The sequence below is a fragment of the Nipponia nippon genome, unplaced genomic scaffold (genome assembly GCF_047370975.1).
Source record: "Nipponia nippon isolate SJK-2023a ecotype South Korea unplaced genomic scaffold, ASM4737097v1 scaffold_5, whole genome shotgun sequence".
NCBI classification, from domain to species: Eukaryota; Metazoa; Chordata; class Aves; order Pelecaniformes; family Threskiornithidae; genus Nipponia; species Nipponia nippon.
Window position 1 is genome coordinate 39,698,404 of NW_028262369.1, and position 21,787 is coordinate 39,720,190.

At 38.0% G+C, this 21,787-nt stretch overlaps 2 protein-coding genes across 9 annotated transcripts in view; one reads left to right on the top strand and one right to left on the bottom strand.

Moving 5' to 3' along the window:
- Window positions 1–21,787, top strand: part of LOC104015593 (formin-binding protein 1-like) — a 96,279-nt gene that overhangs the window by 66,087 nt on the left and 8,405 nt on the right. Inside the window, exons 6-15 of one of the 4 annotated variants that reach the window (XR_015698605.1) lie at window positions 766–870; window positions 1,401–1,529; window positions 3,661–3,807; window positions 4,608–4,811; window positions 12,632–12,741; window positions 13,350–13,482; window positions 13,958–14,052; window positions 14,559–14,707; window positions 15,110–15,268; window positions 16,367–17,302. Coding sequence is in view for 3 of the 4 variants with exons in the window: in XM_087730520.1 (XP_087586646.1) it covers window positions 766–870; window positions 1,401–1,529; window positions 3,661–3,807; window positions 4,608–4,811; window positions 10,635–10,649; window positions 12,632–12,741; window positions 13,350–13,482; window positions 13,958–14,052; window positions 14,559–14,707; window positions 15,110–15,288 (1,266 nt within the window). In the remaining variant the exon portion in view is untranslated. The other 3 variants (XM_087730520.1, XM_087730519.1, XM_087730518.1) reach the window with 3 other exon arrangements.
- The window catches only part of BCAR3 (BCAR3 adaptor protein, NSP family member), a 113,124-nt gene continuing 110,413 nt past the window's right edge, over window positions 19,077–21,787 (bottom strand). For all 5 annotated transcript variants that reach the window (XM_087730511.1, XM_087730512.1, XM_009468262.2 and 2 more), the window contains 2 exons: window positions 20,791–21,003; window positions 19,077–19,955 (listed from right to left, as the gene is read on the bottom strand). In XM_087730511.1, the coding sequence (XP_087586637.1) occupies window positions 19,768–19,955; window positions 20,791–21,003 (401 nt within the window). In that variant the 3' untranslated portion in view covers window positions 19,077–19,767. The remainder of the gene's footprint in view (window positions 19,956–20,790; window positions 21,004–21,787) is intronic.

A 21,787-nucleotide genomic window follows, 5' to 3' on the forward strand; every position in this document is an offset into this window, starting at 1 on the left:
AGTTGTGTTGTGTGCACTGTATTTACTTGAGTGCAAAGTCAGTCTTTTAAATGCATACAGCCTTTAAGGGACACACTAACCTCAATCGCCTGACTTTGCACGGAAGCAGGAGAGCAGTGCTTACACAATCTCTGTTGCCAGTTTGTCTCTAGGGATACTAACTTCTTGAGCTGCAACAACTTGTCCTACAGCAGTTGTCTTGACAACAGTCGGATATATTGAAAATCAAGTATATTGAATAGTGTTGTCTGTGGTGCTTACAGCTACGCCAGTTGATATGAATACTGGTGATAATGGATGGGTATGGTAAGGTCTTGTAATGTAGATAAATCCTTCAGACTACCTTCAAAATATCATAGTTGAATTTATTCAACTAAAATTGATCACTGAAGAAGGGAACTTGAAAATTTTACTCATACAAGTCCAGGGTTAAGTTTTCTGCCCCCTGACTTTTATTTAGGTTATTGAAGTCTGTTCATAATTAACTGTGGATTTTTGTAATAGGTTATTTTGTATTTTGATTATCTGCTATTTTATAGCATAATTACAGTTGCTTCCTTGCCGGTACTTCAAGGAAATAGGTTTTAAATACAAAAGTTGAAAATTTTTGAGACTTGGGTGCTGTGAGAACAATGTATTTACTTAAAGGTACTTAGTGAATTTAAGGTATTTAAATGGAAGCTTTGATATTTAGAATTCAAAATTACTGTAGAAAACCAAAAGAGGATAGTGGCTGTTGAAGCAGTACTTTTGTGGCTTTCGTAGAGCAAAAAGAAATTTGAGAGAGAATGCAGAGAGGCAGAGAAGGCACAGCAAAGCTACGAAAGACTGGACAACGACACTAATGCGACAAAGGCTGATGTTGAGAAGGTAAGAGCGGTGCCATTTCTTTCTTTACTCTCTCTTTATTATAAAAAATATTTTATGTGCATGTTTATAATCAGTACTGGAACAACATTCTTTGAGTGTATGAAATACCCTTGCTTGTTACGTGCAATCAAAGCTACAGTAAAATATAAGACAGCAGAGAGAGGTAGTATGCTTCATTAGTCTTGAGATGATGCTGTTGAGATGATGACTATCTTCCTTAAACAGGCAGGCTTACTGGTATGTGGTATCTTGTGCTGTATATGTTCAGTCACTTCTATGTTTTTTAGGATGTGCGTTTAAGCGATGCAGCTAAGGGAGCTAAAATGTTCATTGCTCTCTCTGTATGTGACAAATTAGGTCTGTAGACTGTCAGTATACATGAAGTCTCACATTCTTATTTCAATTATAAGGATGTCAGTTTTGATGACTTGTGATTAGTGTTTTTGATAGTTGGTAAAATAAATTAAAATAATGCTGTATCTCATTGAAAAGCACAAGACATGTCTGAACTGATAACACTTTCCTACTAGGCTAAGCAACAGTTAAACCTGCGCACACATATGGCTGATGAAAACAAAAATGAATATGCTGCACAACTACAGAATTTTAATGGAGAACAGCACAAACACTACTACATTGTCATTCCTCAGATTTATAAGGTAAAATAATTAACAGAGAAAGTATGTCTGATCTTCTTTTAAGGGAGAAGTAGATTTCAAATTTTTTAAAAATTTTATTTTGGGGATTATAGTGGATAATTTTATCAAGAAATTAGCATGATCTTGCTATAACTTGCATTTTATCATGGAACTTCCGGCTTAGAGTAATTATGCTTAGACTTGTAATGAAAATATTCTGTGGCGTTTTCTATGAAGATTTTATATTTTATAGACTTTGTTTAAATATTGCTGAAGACGTATGGCAAAATAAACATTTGAGACATTTGGGTGAGAGCAAACATTTAAAGCAGTCGTTCTAGTAAGGTTTGATCACTAGTTCTCTTGATACTTGTGTGTGTGTATGTGAGTGCTTTAGACTCCAGCAGAGATGAAGGAAAGCATATAGCTAATGGTGACTATGTGGTTTAATGTATCTCATGTACAGGTATAAAATGGGTGGATTGGAGGCAGAAGTACTTCCCCCTGCCTCTCCCCCGGTTGGTCATTGCTTCATCAATATTACTAGCAATCCACAGAACTCTCCAAAATAATAAAAAAAAAGTTAAAGGTCAGATTAGATCAATACTTTGCATCTAAAAAGGGGATTTCTCAAGGTGCTTCATCTAACTATTAAGTTGGGGTTTTTTAAGATTCTTTCAAAAACAGAGAGACTTTGCAAACTAGTTTAAAGTAGTTGGGGGGCATCAGGTGAGGGAAAGTTGCGAAGTATATTGGCATGTACGTTCAGCTATTTGGGAGAATACTGTGACTGTAGAAACTGTTTCTGAAACATGGAGTGAGGAAATGGAAAGTAAAAATGCTAACTTTATTTGAAGGTCTATCAACTTAAGAACGCTTGATATTTTCCAGAAGCATAAGGCAGTTCATATTTGTAAAAAATACTTACTAGAAGGTCTAGGATTCACAGGAGAAAATTGCCTTGGCTTATTAAAGAATTTTCTAATATTTTAACTGTTAAGCAGCACTACAGTAGATCTGACACTAGCACACTGATGAAGGAATTGCAGTCAACTCCCAGAAGAAACAGTTCGATCATCTTTCTGTGTAGCTTGGACCAGAGTTTTGGTTTATTGCCTTTATTTCTCTAGGGTTAAAATCCATTATCGTCGTAAGATATTACTGATGGTTTTTGAAATCTCCAGTAAGAGCAGAAAGGCCTAGTCCTTTCTCTTGAGACTACACTTTTATTATTTCCTTGCAAGTATTTGGTAACGTTCTATGGGAAAACCTTGGGAGAGGGATTTAGCATGACTAGGTTGTTGCTTTGTTTCGGAGAGATGAAATTGGATGCTGTTTGAGACATCTGCCTTTGTTAGAGTAGATACGGGAAAGATCCAATTTCTTATCCTGTTTTTCATAACCTATTGATGAATGTACTATTGCTTTTTGTTTTCTTTTGTTGTTTTTTTTTTGTTTGTTTGTTTGTTTTTCCCTGCCTTCAATTAGATATTTCTCTTTAATTTGTTCTTTTTTATTGTGTTCCGGTAGACTTTTATTACAAATCTTATGTAATGGTATTCTTTTCTTTATTTTCTTGCACACTTCTAAAGGAAATGGTTTGTATTTCAAATCAGAGAGCATGTCTAAACAGCATATAATTTTAATATTTCTAATTTTTCCTAATTTTTAATTGTTGATATTTATTGGAAAGTATAAAAATGAAAGCAAGATAGAGATGTTTATCACCAGAAAGAAATTACTTGGAACTAGGAGAGCGTGAGGAGATGTAGAAATTAGTAGAGTTTCTTTACTGTAGTTTTCATTTTTGCATGAAACAAATATTTTAAACTAAATAGGTGGCTGTAGACACTGTACACGTGCTTTAAAAAAAGAATAAGGAAAAGAAAGTCCAGTCCTTTACATCATTTTTCAAAATCAAAGAGTATCAACTCTTCGTAATTACTGTTCTGGGCATCTTAAGTCTATGTCTGAAAGGACTTGATTTTTTAACTTAATCAACTTTTGTTTTGTTAAGCAAATAAAAATACTGGGAAAGCACAGAAATTCTGTACTGTGCTGTGGTGACCACAGTAACTGCATACATGAGGATTGGGGGGGGGGGGGGAATCTGCAAATAAAAGCTTTATTTTATGTTAATTTGTGCCTGCAGCAACTTCAAGAAATGGATGAAAGAAGGACTATCAAACTTAGTGAATGTTACAAAGGCTTTGCTGACTCCGAGCGCAAGGTTATTCCAATTATCTCTAAATGTTTAGAAGGGATGATCCTTGCAGCAAAATCAGTTGATGAACATAGAGTAAGTAGAACTGAGTGACTTTCTAAATGTTCATGAGCAATTTACTGATATGGAAGCTGTGGAGAGGGGAAAGGTGGACTTAGCCTGTACTTTCTGTTGTCAAGCATTTGTCTGCTTGAAAAATGTTGTGACTTCAGTTTTAGCCTAAATGGTCACTTCTGCTTTCAGTGTCTGTTTTCTTCCTGTTTTTTTGCTTCCTTGTGGTCTGAAGATTTTTGACACTTTCTCACTGTATGTGATTTTGGACACATTGCTTGGTTATCCTGAAACATCCTGGAATACCAACACGGTTGGTATTTTCTCCAGTATGTAGCATTAAATCATACAAAGGGTGCTCAGTTAACAGAGTATCATTCTGTGTCCTGTTTGATTACAGCTATTGGCACGTCTTTCTAATTCCTTCTAATATGGGTTCTTGCCTATTATATCTTACTACATCTAGTTTCTTAGTGTTATCTTCCTTTCAGTGCTGATGTTGAAGGATTAGAAGGTGGGGGTGGTAGTTTGGCCCTAGAGCATGTCCTGTTCTAAATTTGTGATAACCCTTGGGCAGTATTTGCTGGATTCTGAATAGCAGGGTATGCTTTGATTTACAGTCACGGTAACACTGCTGAGAAAAAAGAACAGACGTCGTCTTAACTTGATCTGTCCAAAAGCGTGCAGTTTGAGCTCTCTCTCACTTTCCCATCTGTGCATCTCTGCAATTAAAGGGAAAATTTATGTCTCCGTGTTTTTCTCTCTCCAGTTCTTGACGGGTTTGCTTGTTTTGCTTTTTAAACTCCTTAATGTCCTATGTTTAGGACTCTCAACTAGTGATAGACTGCTTCAAATCCGGTTTTGAACCTCCTGGAGATTTTCCATTTGAAGATTACAGTCAGAATATTTACAGAACTATCTCTGATGGAACCATCAGTACACCAAAGCAGGAAGGAATGAGAATTGATTCAAAAACTACAGTGGGCAAAGCTAAAGGAAAGCTGTGGCTATTTGGAAAGAAGCCAAAGGTAACAATTCAGAAATTACTATTTGCAAAATTAAAATGTAAATATCTAGAGTGCATGGAAGCAGCAATTTATTTATTTTAAAATAACCTTCCCCTTGCCTGCCACTGTCTTTTAAAATATGTGTAAGGAGATGTGAAAGTTTGAGTAGGACTGGATACTTCTCATATTAAAAGTCAGGTTCTCACTGGGGGAAGTTTTTCAGTTTTTCTTCTAGTGATTTGTGTCTGGGAATGTTTTTAATAGTTTTTGATAAAAGTAGCTTCCCGTTTGTGAAACATTTCTGAGTTTCCGTAAATACTTTCTGCAATTGCATAGAAGAGGTGTTAATTGTGAATGTAAAAATAAGGGGAGGGGGAGTATGCTCTGGAATCGGGCAGACTTCAGATCTCTCTTTTATACTACAGAAAAGCAACCCCCTTCTAAACGTCATATTTTATAGATGTTTATATATAGGAGTGTGATACAGATTTTTATTATACCTGCTGCTAGTTTTGAAAACCTCTGAGGTCTGTCTGAAAACATTAACATTTATAATACCTCATTGATAAAACATACTGTTGAAGCTCCATACAGGTAAATGTCCCAGAAGAAATATTACTGTGAAATAGGTAAAATTATTCCTATGCTCAAGAAAAAAACTGAAAGCAGAGACATTATTCCTTTCTTGTATTATTGTATGAGTTTCAGTTAAAACTTTCTGTGCAAGATGCTTTCATGGATCAACAAAAAAGATTATCAATAGATGAATTAGCTATATAAATGACTAATGAAGCATATACATATTTAAATTTATGCTAGGTCTTTATTTCGTATGGGAGCATATCAGTGAGTCATTTTAATGATCCCCACAAATTTCTATGAGGTTATTTTAATGCTCCAAGTCAGTTTCTGCCATTTGTTACAGGAAACGATTCTTAGAGCTTGTTAGTGGTAGGGTTTATTTTCCACTTGATGGTATTCCAAGAAAGCAGATCTTAAGCGAAAGAAAGGCTACAGCTGATTCTTTATTCCCTCCTCAGTGTATTATGTAACTGCAGCTGTGTGCTAAAATGAAAACTGATTGTTTACTTTTCATGCAGTATAATTAATGATTGAAAATAGTTAAAATGCATTAATGCATAGCGTATTTATTGCATTTGGCTGCAGAGGTGGGTGAGATTCAGCCGGTTTTGAAATTAGATCATGATTACCAGTTTGACAACAAGACATCTTTCTGAGAATTTTGGAGAGGGAAGCTATGAAAACCTGCATTGGTTTTCAGTCTGGACCTTGGCATTTCCTGTAGTTGTAAGAAGTTCCTTAGTATGATGACAGCCGAAGAAAGCTGACAGGACTTCCCCTATTCTTCCTTCTCCCCGTTTCGTTAGCTTTGTATGTAGCATTCAGAGAGTCAGCCTTACTGTTTCCTGTATGGAATCACAGATATACATATGTGTATACATACTACATGCATCTCTTCCTTAAGGACCTGGAGGAAATGGAAGATTATGTCCCTTTTTTCATCTGTTTTTGGGGAGGATGGAGGGGCGCTCTACAAAACAGCAGCTGGGAGCAAAATACTTATCAGGAGATACATACTTAATTCCAAATACTATTTACAGGTTTTAAAAGATATTCTTAAATTAGCTAATTTAAAAATATGCTGACTTATTGTAGCTGGGGTATTCATGGTGGCCTTTGGGCCTTCATTTGGTTGAAACTGTGGCTGGTCTTGGCTTCCAGATACGCATTTACCTATTTTTGATGTTGTCAAAGACATAAAACCCTTTTGGAAAGGGAATGAGTTGTGCAGCAGAGGAAATGGTACAGAAAAATCGATCTGGGAAAAAGCAGCAGAGGCATGAGAGACAAAAAATGAGAGAAGCAATTTGAAAAAGGGGAGGAAGAAAGTGGAGGCAGTTCTCGTGATGATATTGATGAAGAATGCCACGCAGCCAGTGCGTCAGTCCAGCTTGACTACAGAGATTGAGTATACTTTCCGTTTTAGTCATTCTCCGTAGATGTACCTAATATTTCTGTTTTAGCTTACCTGGTAGGGTACATCAAAGTGCAGGAAAAAAGAGTGAGCAGGAATGCAGAAGCTTCCAGAACGGCTGTAACTAAAGTTGGGGAAAAGCAGGACTTCCTGCTTTAAGAAAAGAGACAGGCAACTTCGGGATCTTGTTTAGGATCTTGTGGGAGTGTTGAGTCTAAAGCTTTTTTGAATATTCCTTCATTCTCTGCACCAACCTGTAGCTCCGAAGATTAATTCATGACGGAAACCTTTTAAAGCCGATGCAGTTATAGTGTAAATGTGTCTGGAACGTTACAGGCTGTTTCTGTGATGGATGGAAATTTTATTTTTGTAAGACAGAATTTTCATTTTAAAATTACTTTGAACATTTGGCTTATTTATTGCTTTCTTTATTTCCACATTAGCCACAATCCCCACCCCTAACCCCTACTAGTTTATACACATCCAGTACTCCTAATGGGTCCCAGTATCCCATATTCTCCATTGAACCAGTGCATTATTGCATGAGTGACATAAAAACAGGGAAGCCCAGAATTCCTTCTTTCAGAAGCCTCAAAAGAGGGGTAAGTTTGATAAGTCGAAATGCATGATGGGCTATGAACAGTGTGTTTGTGATGTGGCTTTTCTAATGCTCTTCACCCTCATTATAAGGCTTACTTTGTTAAACGTAACACTTCAGCTATACGGTCACTGATAGGATCCTTTGTTTCATGTTATATAGAAGTTACCAACAGGTTAAAAATAAAATAAAACAGAAGTGCTCTTTATCGCATTCCAAATGCTTGTGCCTAGAAGAAAGGTGTTATAAAGAGGGTGCTCAGCATGTGTTTGAAACCTTTCTTCATTGTTGTTCACATTCACAAATGTTTTCCTACCATCATGTAACATATTTTTGCAGTAATTTATCATTGGGTATATAGTCACCACAAAAAACATCTGACAGACGAGATGTTTATTTGCTGACTTTTAATTGAGATAATAGTAGTTGATTATGAGACGCTGAACTGAGAAGGGAGAAATTTCATTTCTTTTGTACCTCAAATGCTATAGCACATGGTGCTTGCAGATTTTGAAATACTGATTTTTGAAACATTACAATTCTAATGCATTTTCTGATTAATAAATTGTTCTTGTTTGTCCAAGGTTCTTTTGGGTAAAATTATAGAAAAATTACTACCAAAAGCCACTTTCTGAGATTTATCAATTCGTTTACCAACTTATCGTGGCATATTCTACAAATAGAATTTGTTTGGAAGACAATAAAAGGGAAATGTTAAGTGGTTTCCTAGCAACACCTATAGTACTAGTGATAAATGTACTGGCACTTTCCTCTTCTGTCAGTGAAGCATAGGCTGCCCAGTTTATGTATGTTTTATGATCTTTATTGATCCAAATAATGAGATAATTGGATGCATTTGACTATATATAATTCATGATTTTCTGATCTTTGAAAACAATATTGACTTGGCTGTCTCATGTGCACCAAGACTGGTTGACTACTGTTGACATAATGTGGAGATCAAAGTACAACATTGTGATATTGCAGTAAATTATGATTTAGAGGCTCCCTTGCTGTCATTCTGAAATAATGAGTTACACTTAAAACTTACTTTCTTTAAGTCATGTTGTGGCATCCTATTTCAGGCCCCCAGATATCTTGGAAATACCCTTTCTACCACCACCATTTTTTAGAAAATTCTTGTGGTCCTCTAAGCATTTATGGAGGACAGTTTCTCCTTTCCCCTTCCGAGTCACTTATCTCATAATTTGTTCTGGTCATGAAGATAATGTTCCTTCTTTAGTACTCAGTAAGGAGCTAACTGGATTAGTTGCTGAAATGGCACAGGCCTTGATTACACCTCCTTTTTGTTGATCGCTAAAAGTATTGACTCCTGGCTCACAAATCAACACCTTGTAATATCAGTAGTTCTAGAACCTCTTATTGAAGCAAAAGATCATCTCCTAACCACTACAGAATGCTAATGGAAAATGTAAGCATATTTTTATTGAATTTTTTTGTTCTTACAATTCATTGATCATGTTGTAAAAGTGAATGATTTTAATATAGAAAAGTATTCCGTAAAATTAGCAAGGATCAGTAGTATCCTACAAATCCGGATTAACTCAAATATCCCAGAATATCAAAGAGTTAATCTCTGTAAATCTTCAGGATGAACATTTAACTTCTATAAATTTTGAAATTCCTTGCAAGCATTTTAACAGACATCACATTATCACACACTGAGTGCCTTTTCAACTTAAATGTATACTGTAATTCTAATAGAGTTTTTTTTATCTCATTGATCAGTCTTATCTTTGTAATATATCTTGATTCAGTGCTTAATAGTTGCTAGTACATGATGGCGTTTTCCACAGTTTTGTCCCTGGAAAATGATGTCCAAGTGGTATCGACATGCAGAACTACCAAATGGCATTTAATTTGCTTCTGCCTCTACTGAGATTTATCCATGAGTTGGCTCGTATCAGACAGTAAGCATACTGGGTCTTTGGTATAACGTGCCCTGTACAAGATTTCACTCAAGGCACCAGAGATCGCAAAACTGAACTGCCCTCATTCTATGCTTCGTGCATTGGATTGTCCTGTCGTGACGTATAGCGAAAGCAGCACGCAGTAGCTGTAGAACAGGTTATTGAAAAAAAGTCTTTAAGTTGTAAGCAAGTGTAACTTGTTTTATTAGTACTGCTGTTACGTGCTGCCTGTTATCCTTTGAAATCTTAACATTTCCAGACAGCGTTAGTGCTTATGAGAGGTCTTTGCTCAGTGCCACTTGATACATAAATAGATGCATCATCAACAGTGATACATAAACCTTACTTGTGTTTTCTTGGAAGACTCTTTCTAAAGGGAGCGAGAAATTTATTCTGTAGCCATTTTACATCTTTGGACTTTATCAAGGCTTCTACCAAAGTATCATTTGTTCAGGTGCTTTACTTTCCTCATTGCTAGAAATTCCAATTTTGTGTGTGTGTCCCAGTCAACAGCCTTAACAATTGCTGATGGTCATAAATGTTGTCGGAGGTGTATATCTTCTAAGTTGCTTGATGTTTCTCTGGAAAGGGTTATCCAAAGTCATTGAAAGCATGGTAGATCTTCAAAATGCTGTGAATGTTAAACCGAAGATACGACACCTGGCATCCCATGTTCTCTTTGCTTCCTCTGAGGATAAAGTCTTTAAATGTCTTTATTTTTATCTGGACTAAAACACCTCTAGATTAGCAGCAATGACCCAAATGCTGTTTTCAGAAAGTAAAATTACTAACTTCTAAACTTGAAAAAGATATTTGTTTACTGTAGTTCTGCTGTGATAGTAAAGTAAATACATTGTAAAAATTACTTTTGTAAAAGTGATGGTAGTGGATTGTTAGCTATAATTAACAAATTATTTGCATATGGCTGACCAGTCCTTCATCATCATCAAATTCTGCTATTTTGTGTGATGTTGGCTGTGTGTGTGTTTCCTTTCCTACAATAGAAGTTCTTTAGCACATTACTCAAAACACTAAAATTCAAAAGTAGTTTAATGAAGTTGTGTATTAGAATGTCGTAAGTTAAACTACCCATTATCACCTAGTATTTTTAAGTCGGTAATTCTTAAAGCAGAAGTGCATTTCTGATTATTGTATTTTGCTTTTCTTGTGCTCATAGTAAAGTGTATTTTTTATAAATTAAAGTTTTAATCCTTAAGTAATATTTTAAAGATACATTTTTAGACATGAATCATTTTTGTAACTGGTCGTTGCATGTGAATAATTTCCCGTTTCTTTCTGTTTTCAAATGAACTGTGCAGTGGTCGGTGAAGATGGTAAGCCCGTGTGCTGATCTGTCTGCTGTACTTCTGCTAAGATACCATGAAAGTAATCTTTTGAAAGTGTTTCCATATCATAACTGCTTTAAGTCAGGTGCCGAAATACATCTTCAGATTTTCCACTCATATACACAGTCTTCTTAATCATCCATGCTTACAATAAGATAATTAGACTTGTCATCTGGCTGCAGCCAAATCTGTGATTTTGGAAGTTTAGGGTTGACCAGTATTCACAAGTTGGTCATGATGGAAATAGTTGGTGATTTATCTTTGTCAGGAAAATTGTTAAGGCAACATAAAATAGGTATATGAAAAGATTACAAAACTTGTGTAAAGGGGAAATATTGAATACTGCAAAATTCACTCCTTTGAATTTAACCAAAAAAATTGCAGGAGAGATGATCCTTTATGCTTAGGAATATTAGAAAGCTGTTTGAAAACCACATTTTAATCAATATTGTTGTTTTGCAGAGTAAATCAGTAAAAATTCACAAAAAGACCTCTGTTTCTGATCAGTGCTGTAGGATACCCTGGTTCTAACTGACCTGTAAGGAAGAACGATACAGAGGATGTGATTGTCTTCTTGTTTCTTTGTAGTTTGTAAAAGCACCTGAAAGGATTTTAATTATTTTTTTTTCCTCCAGAAAGAAACACTTCTGCTTTATTTTGGAAACATCGTATCTTGATTACCCTCCTTTTATGGTGTCTTGAATTCCCTTCTTAAAAAGCAGTGAGATTTTGATTTTACAAGTGCAAAAGAACCGAGAAGTTGAGGGGCAAGAAGATCTTAAGAGGGGGTGTTAGAAACTTGGCACCCGAGCCTAAGGCTGCTTGTGTCAAAATCTCGACAGCCCAGTTTCTGTCAGGTTTCTTCTTGACAAAAGCAAAGCTGTCCAGTCCGGTTTGCCTCCATGGAGGGTTACTGTGATGGCGAGTGGGTCTCTTGTGCTAAACCCAACTTTCGTAGGCAGCTAGGACACAAATAATGTAACTTCACTTTCTGTTATTAAGACGTGTACCATATTTCCTTCTTGACACTGTCAGCGTCTGTCACCCTGAAGGGAAGAGTTCTCACAACAAACTCACAAGATACATAAAAATCTCCTCCCGTGCTTTTCATACCCAAGTCCTTCCATCCTGTTTATAAGCTTGGCACAAGTTTGCAATCAAACCTTTGCAGGTTTGGGCTCCTGACAATAGGTGGTCTTAAGGTTTTTTGGTTGTTTTGTTTTTGTTTTGTTTTTTAAAGTTTGGAAAGTCAGAGGTCTTTTCCCTCCCTGAAACATTATTTTTTATAATGAAAAAGGTGACTTGGAATATTTGAGCAAGTTTTGATTCAGATTAACAAATTTAAGTCAAAATTTTGATGTTATAAAGGCTTTTTCTGTGCTCTGTGAACTAGTTTTACTCGAGGTAAAATGCATTGGAACTTTGTAAGTTTTAATATGTTTTCTAGCAAGATTGCTGAACTTCCAGAAGAGAACTATAGTAGTACTTGGGAATGAACATCCAAAATACAGTATTTTTCTTTTCATAGCATCCAAACCACCATATAACACACACTCCAGAGAAAGAGTCAACTGTATACATGTTATTGTATACGCATCTTAGATTTTTGTTCTGACTGAAATTACTCTGTAGTAAGTAATCCTGTCCTTTCTAAATCTGCTTTAAGTGCAGAGGATGTACTAGGAAGTACGTGGCTCAGCTTTTCAGAAAAATAATTAAGTCTACAAATTTTAAATGACATCTGTGAGCCAACTGTTACAGAAGGCAGAAAGAACCTTGAATGAATGGCTACGATCTGGCAGCAAGAACGTGCATTTATTCTGTTGCCGTCTTTTATAGCGCTGTGTGTCAAGTAAGAGTTTTTAAGAAGGTCCATCCTGCTTCCAGTGAACACTGTCCTTGTGTGGGTATGTCAGTTCAGCTGTCCGGACACGTGCGTGCTGCTTGTTTAACAGTATTTCTACTTGCAGGGCCCTGCACTGGAAGACTTCAGCCATCTCCCTCCAGAACAAAGACGCAAGAAACTGCAACAGAGAATTGATGAACTCAACAGAGAACTACAGAAGGAAACAGACCAAAAGTGAGTGCATTTTTTTGGAGTTTTGTCTTGGTTCTTTCTATGTCTCTTTCTGTTGAAGGCCTCTACCTAAGCCAGCAGTGCTCAGACGCTGGGTGAGATTATGCTAGTCCAGGCTGTTACAAAGTTCATGGTTTACTGTAGGTAGGCTCTGTTAGCACTGCTTCCTTCTGCTTTACTGTAACACACATTTTGATCCTAATGTTGCATAGGAAACATGGGATCTAAAAGCATGCATTAAAAAAAAAAAAACCAAACAATGCGTAGGTCTGCTGAACAAGAGAGCTGCAACTTAGTGCATTAAGAACGTTACTAATATTTAGGCAACTGTGTATAACAAACAATATGGGAAGCAGTATGGAGAGCGGATAGAGAAGAGTCGACAGTTGGAGTCCTTGTGTGCTCGTGCACGACACAAGAAAGAAAGGCAAAGTGCCAAGATGACAGAATGGCAAAAGGATTTAGGCGTGGTGTGGGGAGCAGTAGTTCCTCGTGTCTGTGCTTAGTATCTAATCACGGGTCAGGGTCTCATACGCATAAACGTTATTTTAACGAATTGGTACTGATGTATGCAATTTTTATGATGATTGTTGGGTTTTGTATGTTTTTAGAGATGCCCTCATCAAGATGAAGGATGTTTATGAAAAAAATCCGCAGATGGGTGACCCAGGCAGTTTGCAGCCAAAATTAACTGAGACTATGAGCAACATGGACCGTCTTCGGATGGAAATACACAAGAATGAGGTTACACTCTAAAACAATTCCTTGGAAAATATAAATGAGTGATAAAATTGTAGTAGTTTGCCTTATGGGTTATAAATATAGCGCCCAGAAAAACTACTTGATTTAAGAAAGCGCTCCTGATACAATTCTTTGTGGGGTGCCATGTTTTCAAGTACGTTCATCTAGTTAGAATAAGGATGTACGTTATTAAAGATGTAAACTGTTTAGAAGAATTTCTTATTAATCACTTATTCTGAAATTCATACGTGATTAAAGATGATTTTTTTTCCCTTAAGACTAGTATGGAGTATAGGCTGTGCGTGAGGGATAAGTTCATGCTTCGTGTGAAGTAATTACGAGAGTTATGCGAAGGCAGTCTCGATGTGGCTGCGTACTGACAAGCAAACCATATGCAGTTGAGTGCATTTGTTAAATGGTATTTGCTGCTTCAGGATCAAATTTTCTTTGACACCAATATTTGTCTTTGTCCCCCAAGGCCTGGCTCTCTGAAGTCGAAGGTAAAGTGGCAGCCAGAAGCGACCGGCGGCACAGCAGTGATATCAACCACCTTGTAACACAGGGCAGAGAGAGGTCACTATTCTGTCTCTACTGCTTTTATACTTTATGCTAGAATCGGTACATCTCTTTGATGGTTAACAGTAGGTGATGGTTGTTACTTATCCTCTGAAAGTTTACGTCCTTCTAAAGGAAGATCTTGCTAGTTCTGAATTCTAGAGGTCGCTTCATGTCATTATGGTAACATAAAAAAACTAGTGAGTCGAATCGAAACACCCGCTCATTAAATAGCAGTGCCTTTTAAAGCGATCTTGTTCCATTGCATAAGGCTCACCGGTTTTCCATGTTCTGTAGAGACAGGTTTGTCAAATTTATGTTTGTTTTTGTAGCGGAATTCAGTCCAAGCCTTCGTTAGATCGGTGTTTTCAGAAAATCGCCTCCAGCAGTAAATACAAAAACTGCTCACAGGCGTTCCCAGAGCGATAGCCACGGTCTGCCCTTTCTGTGATGCACCGATGTCCTGAGTTTGAGCGCTAAGAACTCTGATTCAGAGTCCTCACGCTCCGATTGTTGCATTGTAGCCCTGAAGGGAGTTACACGGATGATGCAAATCAGGAAGTTCGAGGCCCACCGCAGCAACACGCGCATCCAAATGAGTTCGATGATGAGTTTGAAGATGATGATCCATTACCAGCTATAGGACATTGCAAGGCAATATATCCGTTCGATGGTAAGGTTAACAGCACGCACTATGAGTCCTTGACTGTAAGGCAACTTGACTATAGGGCATGGATCATTTGTTACAGAGAAGACAGGCAAAATGATTTAAAGTAAATTAACTGTATGAGCAACTAGTTGCTTATAAGATCAGTGGAAATATTTTATAAATCAGTTTAATTCATGAGCAGTACTTTTGTGCTGTTCTAAGATAAATATTAGCACAGCTACTGGCAAATATTCAGCTTTACAAATGGGACTAGGTTTTTGTCTGTAAGCCTGTTTGACCATATGTTCTCTCGCACAGATTTTTGGTTCTTCCTGTTTATATATAATCTGGAAACTATGCCCTGGGAAAAAGATGACTTGAAATTCTGTCTGAACATCGAGACTTCTTTGCCTCTTGTTTTCCCAGGTCATAATGAAGGCACTCTAGCAATGAAAGAAGGGGAAATTTTGTACATTATTGAGGAGGACAAAGGAGATGGGTGGACAAGAGCTCGAAGACATAATGGAGAGGAAGGCTATGTGCCAACATCATATATAGATGTAACGCTAGAGAAAAACAGCAAAGGTGCAGTAACCTATATCTAACAGTAAACCGGCAGCTTTCAGTTTTACGTTCCCCAGGGAGAACAGTGGAAAAATAGCAATTTACACAGGTTCATGGAAAGCATTAGAAAATCAGAAGTCAGCAATGGGCTGTTGTGTGCAATGTCAGTTTGCTGTAGTTCTCTTCAGAGGTGACCGCCTTAAATGACGCATTTTACACTGGTCTGTAATTTTGACCAGAGTCTTCTGCTTTGTTTAACTGATCTCGTGTTGCTGCTTTACAAAGCACTAAATCCAATTCAGCTATTAAACTGCAAAAGACCAGGATTCCTGCTTTTTCTATAAATACTTTGGTTTTTATAGAGAACTGAAAAATTACTTAGCCGTAAAGATCTCTAAGAACGAGTGTTCCCACTTTTGTGATTTAAACTTTATGCTTAAAACAGAGGGTTTTTTCCTCTAACAACTAACTGAACTCAGTTACTGAAAATTATTAATTTCCTTCCTTAGCAAATACTTGGCAGCTTTCACTTCTTAAACAGGAAAATGTTTTCTGATTCTGAAAGCTCAACAAAAATACTCAGGAAAAAACATTATGATTAAGAAGGACAGAAAGTCCACTGACCTGCCTCTCTCCTTCCTTTTCAGTACTTGTAATGTAGAATGTTGTGTATTGGACACAACCTCATTGTTTTAACTCTAGATACCTTGAACAAACAAAAAAGAGACCACGTGTAATGCTCGATGTCTTACTGAAACCTCTCTGCTCCTGAAAAGGGAATGATTTTACATTCTTAATCTGTGCCTGTAAGCTAAGTCTTTTAATTGCATCATGTTTAGCTTGAAATCAAGGTCTTAACAGTGAGGGGAAATTACTGTACATTGAAATTGCTGAGGATTGGAAACTGCATTGCACTGCTTGATTATTGGGGGGGTGGGGGGGGGGGGCGGAGAGGAGCTAATCTAAAAGCCGTGGCTCGTATTTCTACCGAGAGTTTGTGGCATTAAGTACAAGGCTAATGTCTAGCCACTGAGAAGGCCTGTTAGAACTGAGCACGCTCCTCTGTCTTCTAAAGGCCTTCAGTAACTTTGTTCTTTTCTTTTTCCTCTTGGACTGCAGGTTCCTGAAGCGGGTTTCTGAGAAAATGGGCGAGATCTTGAAGGAGGTTACATGCAGCTGCTGGGGGGGTGGGGTGGGGGTGGGTACTAGACTGGGAGGCCCCAGGGGAAAAGCTAGTTGCATGACTGCATGCAGACGTACATTTAGTCACTAACATCTTAGCATCTCCATACGTAGGTAAGGATGTCTTACAAATTTTTCAATTCATGCAGGAAAATAGAGTTCCATTACCAGAGTAAAAAGGCTACTGCTCCTGAAATTGCTTTATTTTCGTTGTCCCAGGTGCACAAACTATATTTTAGCTTGTGCTGTGTTTTGGTTCTCTCAATCATGCTCTTGTCCAACCCATTGTAATTGGCAGTCATTTAGAACCAGATGTCAGGTATCAGTCTGCCTGTGCCACCTCCATGCTCGCCCTTAACCTCCTCCTGCATGCCCAGGACAGTCAGGCATGTCTGCGTAACACTTTGCCATCATCGCTTGTCTTATTTTGTAACAAATCATTTTGTTTAAATATCTTCAGCACTAGAGTTTCACCCCAGTATCCATGTATGCTGCTATAACTATACCACTGCAACCATCATTACATTCCAGTTTTTGGCATAGCTGATAAGAGACCATAATGTGTTTGTGTTGATTTGGGGAAATAATACATCTCGGCTCTAGCCTACAATGCAATCAAGAGAAACTCCTAGAACTGTGGTCCATCTTCAGCACTTCAGTAACCTGTTGTGAGCACTGGAAACCTGGAACACCACCAGAGCGATTCACCACTGCGAGCTAATGACTGTTTTCAGAAGTCAACCACTTGCCATTCAACTGCTGCCTTAAACTAGAGTGCCTAAATCTGTTGTTTGCCAACACTACCACAGTATCCCCCAAAGGGCTCTGCGTCTCAGCTCTTTCCACAGTGCTGCAGCTGCTGAGGTAGCCACGGTAGGTGTTTTCTAGAGCTCTACTTTACTGGATACATGGTGCATCATGAATTTTATACATTGAAACGTGTATCTCTTCATTTGACTTTAATATTTTTTAGAATATTTTTATGGAAACTGTCTTTTAGTTTTTGACTATGAAGTTCCAATTTTAATTACTGCAGTGCTAGTCCATTTCCAGGTGATGCTTCATTGTACGGACCAGTTGAAATTTGAGTGATCCTTCGTAATGATCTATGTGCACTTTTACTTGTAAACAATGGAAATTTGGATATGTTTATACGTGTAAATAGAGTTGTCTGCAGTGCCCCTATTGCTTATGTTGTCTTGCCTCCCCGTTGTGGTTCTATTAATAAAAGCATCATATCTGATTTATTAGGGTGATAAGAATTAGACTAGAGATGTTGGGGGGAGGAATACTTGTATCCAAGCCAGCTTGTTGACCCAGCCACCTGCTGTTTGGGGAAAGGAAAGAATAATCAAAACATCCTGTTTTTCTGGGGTCTGAAGCAATATTGGGATGCAGCAGTGCTGGATTCTTTTTAATTTCAGTGTTATTAGGAACTGTACTACCAGTAAAACTGAATTTGAGTGACTTGTGTAGAGGTTTATTCCTTTTATGTATACCACTATTACACAGCTTGACCTAGTGTATTATGGGGGCTATTAAACTCTAAAGTTTAGATTTTTGGAGCTTGTATACAGGGTTATTTATATAATAACGTGACATTACTCAATACTGACAAAACTACTTAGGTGGTTTTTTGGGTTTGGGGGTTCTGGGGGGGTTGTGGGGTTTGTTTTGTTCTGTTTTTTTTTTTTTTTTTCCCCCAAATCTAGTGCTTTTTTATTTTAGAGAAAAGGAGGAAATGTGATCTGTGTACTTTCTGCTAAAGGGCCTGTGGTTTGCCTGGCTAACAGCCTTGCAGGTCAGTAAGAACACTTCCTGGTAAAGGACTAAATGTTCTTTTCACGCTACTGTTTGTTTTCCTAAAACCAGGATTTGCTTCCTTTGGAGGCAGGTTGCTTTCGTGAGGGATAGTGCAACTTGTATGAGGGTTATTAAACATAGGAAAAAAACATTTGTACTTGCACAGCTAGTTATAAATCACTTATTCTAAAATTCTGAACGTGAGTTGTCTTAAAGAATCTTACATTTTCCAGTAATTTTTAATCCTTTTTTGTGCACATGTTGATTTCCTAAATGTTAAATGCTTTGTTTAAAAATAGTGTTCTCTGTTGAGAATATTTTCATGGAATAAAAAAAAAAAAATCTTTTCATGGTCTAAGTAATTAGCTTCCCCATTTGTCTTCTGTTAAGATTGACAGGGAGACTTTTCAGTGTGAGGTCTGTAACCTCTTGTTATGCTGGTAGAAACTCTGCTGTGACTGGAGATGGGGGGAAGGGATCATGCCATTTTGGTGTTAGTTTTGTTGTTAGCCTACTTTCCTCAAATACGTTCAAATGCTGTAACTAACCTCTTCCTCCAGGAACGGGCTTAGTGACAACGAGCGCGTGCAGCTCTAACCGTAGTTCTTGCTTAAATATTTATACAACTTCTGAGGATAACGCTTATACGCCAGTTCTGTATGTGACAAAGTGGAATTTGCTGCTAAAGCACTCTTAATAGGAAATCAGCGTGCATGGTGTTTATATAAAAAGTGCTAACAGCTTCTGCTTCGCCTTCATCCAAGAAAAAAAAAAAACCTACTTACCAAAGTGATTCACCTTGGTAAATGAAGCAAGTTTAATATATACATACACCCACACTTACTCATATCTGAAAGCATTTTAATTATCTGGATTGTTTGTTCTTGCCATTTCATCATTCGTTCCTGGCAGCGTAGCTGTTGTGCAGGTTCCAGCAAAAGCCAAACTACTACAGATGCCGTCTTAAAAAAAAGTAAATTGTCCCAACACATACACAAGTAACTGTCTGCTGTCAGAGGTGCAGTCATATCTGAGCCTTCTGTTGTGGTCACAGAAAAAGGATCATTTCTGCAACCTGCAAATACGCAAATTATTTTGCATAAAGATACACCTTAATTCCCAATTCTATGTACAGCGGTTTATATTCATTAAAGGAATATTATACAACAAATTTTCTGCAATGTCACATACTTAATCTATCATTTTATTTACACTATTTGCTTCATTTTAATATTAAGACGCCAGTGCCCTTACGCCTAGGCATTATCAAAACATTGCAACTCTGGGGAGATACAGAAAGACTGTCTTACAGGGATAACCTAACTGTTTAAAGGGATCATTAAAGGACTTGGTGACACAGTAAATAAATAATTTGTTTAGAAATCAGTAGTTTTAAAACAAGTGTGCATTGTGCAGTTAAAAGTTCTAAACATCTCGTGAAATGCAAGAAGTTTGTGCAGTATCAAATTGCCAAAAATTGCCAAAGCTAAGATTATTTCAAGTATATCAATCACTTAAATAGTGATTACAGAGTCTTATATACTTAATTGTTCCACCTGCTTCACTGGAGGAGGTTCCAGTTTTCGGGAAAGTGCAGTTAAAATCTGGCTGAATTTCTTGTATCTTTCGTTTTGATTAACTTGTGCTCCTTTGCTGCCCCAGAGCAATCTCATTTGAAATTCCGTCTTGAAGATTTCACTCATCTCTTCATCTGGCTGGAAACCTAGTCAGTAAAAAGAATCCCACGCTATCGCCATCACGCAAGTTTTTTATTCAGAAGAAACGGCTTTTAAACTGTATTCCCTCCAAATAAGATAAGCTTTACTGTGCTGCCTTCCTTTTGCACGGGGATTTCAACAAGCTAGTAAGACAGGGACAACCCTTTCCATCGGTGACAGTCTAGTAGCACGCAGATGGCTCGAGGGACACTGGGAGAGGCTGTCCTGTGCTCAGTTCTAATGCTCTAGAATTGTCATTATAGCCTGACCTTAAATATAACGACTGAGGTATACGTGCTGCTGCCTGCAGAAATACTTCCATTTCGCTCCCCTCCCTTGACTTTTCCACTGCAAGTTTAAAATACAAAGCCACGTGATTAACAGGTTGCTGCTTTCGGGCTACAAGCAGTAAGAGCTCGGTGTCGCACCTTACACTGCAATAAAGAATCTTATTATGATGGGGGTGTTTCCTTTGCAAAAATCAGAGTAGCAGGAACGTTAAATCGTACAGAAGACGGGAAGTTATCCTCGGTCCTTACTGTACTTCTATGCAGTTGCTAGACGGGTCAGCATATTACGTCATGAGATCTTTGAGTATGTTTAGCAGAAATGTATGCTCTGTTGCTTCCTGGAGAACTATAGCAATGAGTAATTTACTGTCTGCTTTTCAACAATATTGATGATGTCCCCAGACTGAGTTTCCTGCCGGACATTTGCTACTGTCTCAGCTCCCATGAAAGAATTTCTTGCACTAACTTTTAGTGGCGCTTACTTAAGTGGAGACCTTACTCTCCAGACATACCCCACACGTTCTGTTAACGCACAGCTGTTTCTCCCTACCTTCCAGCATCTGTTCTGCAGTCAGGCTGTACATTTCTGCATTCTGTGCTATCTGACGAGCTGCGGCCAAGTGCTTGAGCATGATTTCGCAGCTTTGGTCGCTGCTTTCCCACAGGTCCGTGCCTTCAAATACGACGGCTTGTCGCTCCATCAGGGTAACGAGAGGCATCAGCAGTGGCACCGTTACGTTGTTCTGTGGAGCACTGAGGGTCTCTGGGATAGAGTAACAAACAGATCATCAGACAGTCTAAAACCTGCTAATTGAAGAAGGTACTGTAACTGCAGTATTCTCAAAGTTGGAAACTACTCTTTGTCTTCCACCTTTCAAATTAGCACCTTACCTCAATACACCTGTCCTCCCCGTTCCCAGTGAACTGGTTGGGCGAGAAGGCCAAGACAAATTAGTGCTGCAAAACTGTATTTGCTACAGGAGAAGGCTCTGCTGAATTATCAGACAGCGGCACAGAGATTTTAAACACATTTAACATCTGGGTCATTCCAATAAATTCCGTGAGGCAAAAACATTTTCCTTCCCTACCCATTCTCTTAGAGAAATGTTATCTCCCCCTTGTGCCCCTTGGGAGACGAGAGCTGCAAAGAATCTGGTGGAGGAGCACCTGATGTGATCAGAGGAATTGTCCATTCTTTGTATTTGAGGATTCATCCTCTGATCCCATAGGCAAAGCAAATAAAAAGCAAAATCTGCCAGAAATAACCCTCCTCTGAGGAGGAAGCGGATTTTTTTTCCTGTCTTTGAGGCAAGATGATGATGCAGAGCGTTTCAGTTTCTGCTCCACAAAGAGGGAGCGTGGGTTTGGGCAGAACGTTCTGTTTGGCGTGGGTACGTGCACACAAGCACCTATACCGATGTTGGGCTGGCAGACTTTCCTTCTATTTCATTGTCTTATGCTGCATCATACAAGTTCACGTACTCATTTTAACGTATGATGCACGGCTCTCGAAACAGCAGCTGCCTCGGCTCCCTAGACGGGAGATC